Below are 2,626 nucleotides of genomic sequence, written 5' to 3'. Positions count from 1 at the left end.
GCGCCCGCCGGCGGCGGGAGGGCGGTGCGATTTCCCGCCTCGGGCATCCCCGGGGAGTGGGCGCCTCGGGAAGCAGCCGCCGCCGAGCGCTCGCTGCGGTCCTGCCGGTGAGAGCGAGCGAGCGAACCGGAGCGTGCGGCTTCCTCTCCGCCCGCAGGTCCCCAGCAGCATGTCGGCGGCGGCGGCCCCCGCTGCGGAGGCAGACGACGGCCCAGCGCAGCCCGCGTCCGAGAAGGAGCCCGAAATGCCGGGCCCCAGGGACGAGAGTGAAGAGGAGGAGGAGGAGGAGGAAGAGGAGGACGACGAGGAGGAAGAGAAAGGTGGGCAGGGACGCGCATCCCTCACGGGTGGAATTTTCACATCAAAAGTTTTTTTCCTCCCCCTCCCTTGGGAAGCGGTGCTCTGGGTTTTTGGCGCTCGCTCGGAGGCAGCAGGTCGGTGGTTGGTTCAGGCGCATGGTGTGTATATTTGCCAACCGTCAGTGGCAGAGAATTGGGATTTTTTTTTTCTTTCTTTTTTTTACCCCTTTGAGCGTTTGCAAGGGTTGCGATGGCGAGTGTAGCTGAGTTTTCGCGCCGTGCCATCTGAACACTTGGTCCCCCGGCTGGAAGTTTGTAAGTCTGAGATCTTCCACGCCACTGCTGTGGGTACGCGAGTGTTTTCATTGTGCTAATTTCATTCTGCTGCGTTTGCCTTTTGAAGTTCCCCTATGGTCCGCGCTGTAACCTAACACCACAGGTATGCTAGCTCATCCTGGAAATGGTTCCCTGCCTCCAGCCCTCTGTGGCTGCTGATTTTTGAGGAAGGGTTCTTGTGGGCCCGTTTTTCTTTGCCTAGGAATCACCCGTGAAAGCTGCTGCTGTTGGAGAAAGTAGTTTCAAAACGAAAAAAAAAAAAAAACTGAACTGAAAGTTAGACTGTGAACCCACAGCGGTCTCGGTTTTGGAGCTAATACTGTTCAAAGATGGGTGGTGCTGAGCACCTCTGTGTGGGGAAGCCTGCTTAGAGACGCACAGGAGGCTTGTCAGTTGTTCAGGATGCTTATGCTGTCCCTCCACAGGTACATGACTTTTCCCGAGACATTCTCATATTGGAAAACCCCAGATACAGCTCTTCACATATTCCAGTGCTAGTCGGGTCCAGTTTTGACTACAAATGGCCAGAGCAGGTCTCAGGGTTCAAGCGCTCGTCCCAACCTGTCATTTCTTTTTGTAAATATAATATGGGCTAGGGGAACAAGGGATACTTTTTATTTGAAGTGGAATGTGCCCTAAGACCTTATGGGAGTGTGTCATTTAAGTACAGCACTTGCTTTAATTATAAATCTTTTTTTTTGGTTTTTCGAGACAGGGTTTCTCCTGTGGTTAATTATAAATCTTAATACGAATTGTTTAAATTACCTTGAAGTTTACTTGCAATCAAATAATTGAAAGTTGGCTGTCTTGTCAGTATTCTTAAGACTTTCTTAGCACTTGACCTCTGATATTTTACTATTTTTTGTCTTCCTAGGGAGGCAAAGTTGAGGTATTAGAGGTAGTGAGTTTCCTGGGGCAGAAAGAAATTGAGAAATTATGTAAACATACTATAAAAGGCCAAAACATGTTTTAGAGGCTAAAAATAATTCACAGAATCCTGGAGTTGGTTGAATATAAGTCAATTATTTTAAAAAACTTTCTTTGTAGGTTTAGTCCTTAATATTTTCAAAACTAATTCATTATTACTCATTTTTTCTCTTCAGCTGTTTGAGATGCTGGAATTGTCAGTTTTTAAATCTTCTTAGCCCAGAATATACCTTCAGTATAATGATAGAAAGGTACATGACGATGAAGTTACTGAAGTCTAGGAAGTATGGCATTGTTAACAAGACTTGGAAGTGATTTGTGGAAGATGAGACAGACTGAACTGGAGCAGTGACTCTTAGCTTTTGTCTATAGGGTTTGGGTGATGGTGTTATTCTCCAGAAAAACAAATACAGACGGGAACAAGCTTGATTGGAGAGGATTATAAGGTCTTGAATGTGTTGTTTGGGTTCCTGTAGGACATAGAGGAGTTGTCCAGGTTATAGCCAGCCTACATTAATTTAAAAACTGTACTCCAGGATTGGACTAAGTAATTGTTAGTTTGTAGATCCTGATCCAAAGCAAGTGAATAAAGTTATCAAGAAGAGGAAATTGAGTGATAAGAGGAGCTGTTAATGCTAGCTTTCTGCATTCATTCTTTGCAGCTCCTTACATAGCCCCAAATCTGAACTGTCTTGTAAAACCTACACTAATGTTTTGATCCTTTTTCCTTCCTGACCATAAAATAATCCCTCTTCAACTCACAAAACGTTTTTTTGGGGGGGTATTTATCCTTTATTAATTAATTAAAATAATTATTTAATTTATCCTTTATTAAGCTTTATTAATGCCAAATCCAAATTTTTATGGACTTCATTCAGTATCATCATGAATGAGACAGTTTAATTCAATAATTTATCTCATCTAGGGACGGGCGATGGTGGTGCACGCCTTTAATCCCAGCACTCGGGAGGCAGAGACAGGCGGATCTCTGGGAGCTCGAGGCCAGCCTGGTCTACAAGAGCTAGTTCCAGGACAGGCTCCAAAGCTATAGAGAAACCCTGTCT

At 45.3% G+C, this 2,626-nt stretch overlaps 1 protein-coding gene across 2 annotated transcripts in view; it reads left to right on the top strand.

The window, feature by feature from the left end:
• Positions 1 to 2,626, top strand: part of Dek (DEK proto-oncogene) — a 26,658-nt gene that overhangs the window by 329 nt on the left and 23,703 nt on the right. Inside the window, exon 2 of one of the 2 annotated variants that reach the window (XM_005355148.3) lies at positions 158 to 320. In XM_005355148.3, coding sequence (XP_005355205.1) covers positions 170 to 320 — 151 coding nt within the window. In that variant the 5' untranslated portion in view covers positions 158 to 169. Of the gene's footprint in view, positions 1 to 50; positions 321 to 2,626 lie in introns of those variants that run through there. The other variant, XM_026782951.1, reaches the window with a different exon arrangement.

This window comes from Microtus ochrogaster, chromosome 16 (genome assembly GCF_000317375.1).
Source record: "Microtus ochrogaster isolate Prairie Vole_2 chromosome 16, MicOch1.0, whole genome shotgun sequence".
Taxonomy (NCBI): domain Eukaryota; kingdom Metazoa; phylum Chordata; class Mammalia; order Rodentia; family Cricetidae; genus Microtus; species Microtus ochrogaster.
Note: the sequence above shows the minus strand (reverse complement) of the source record. Positions and strands in the feature narration are given on the sequence as shown.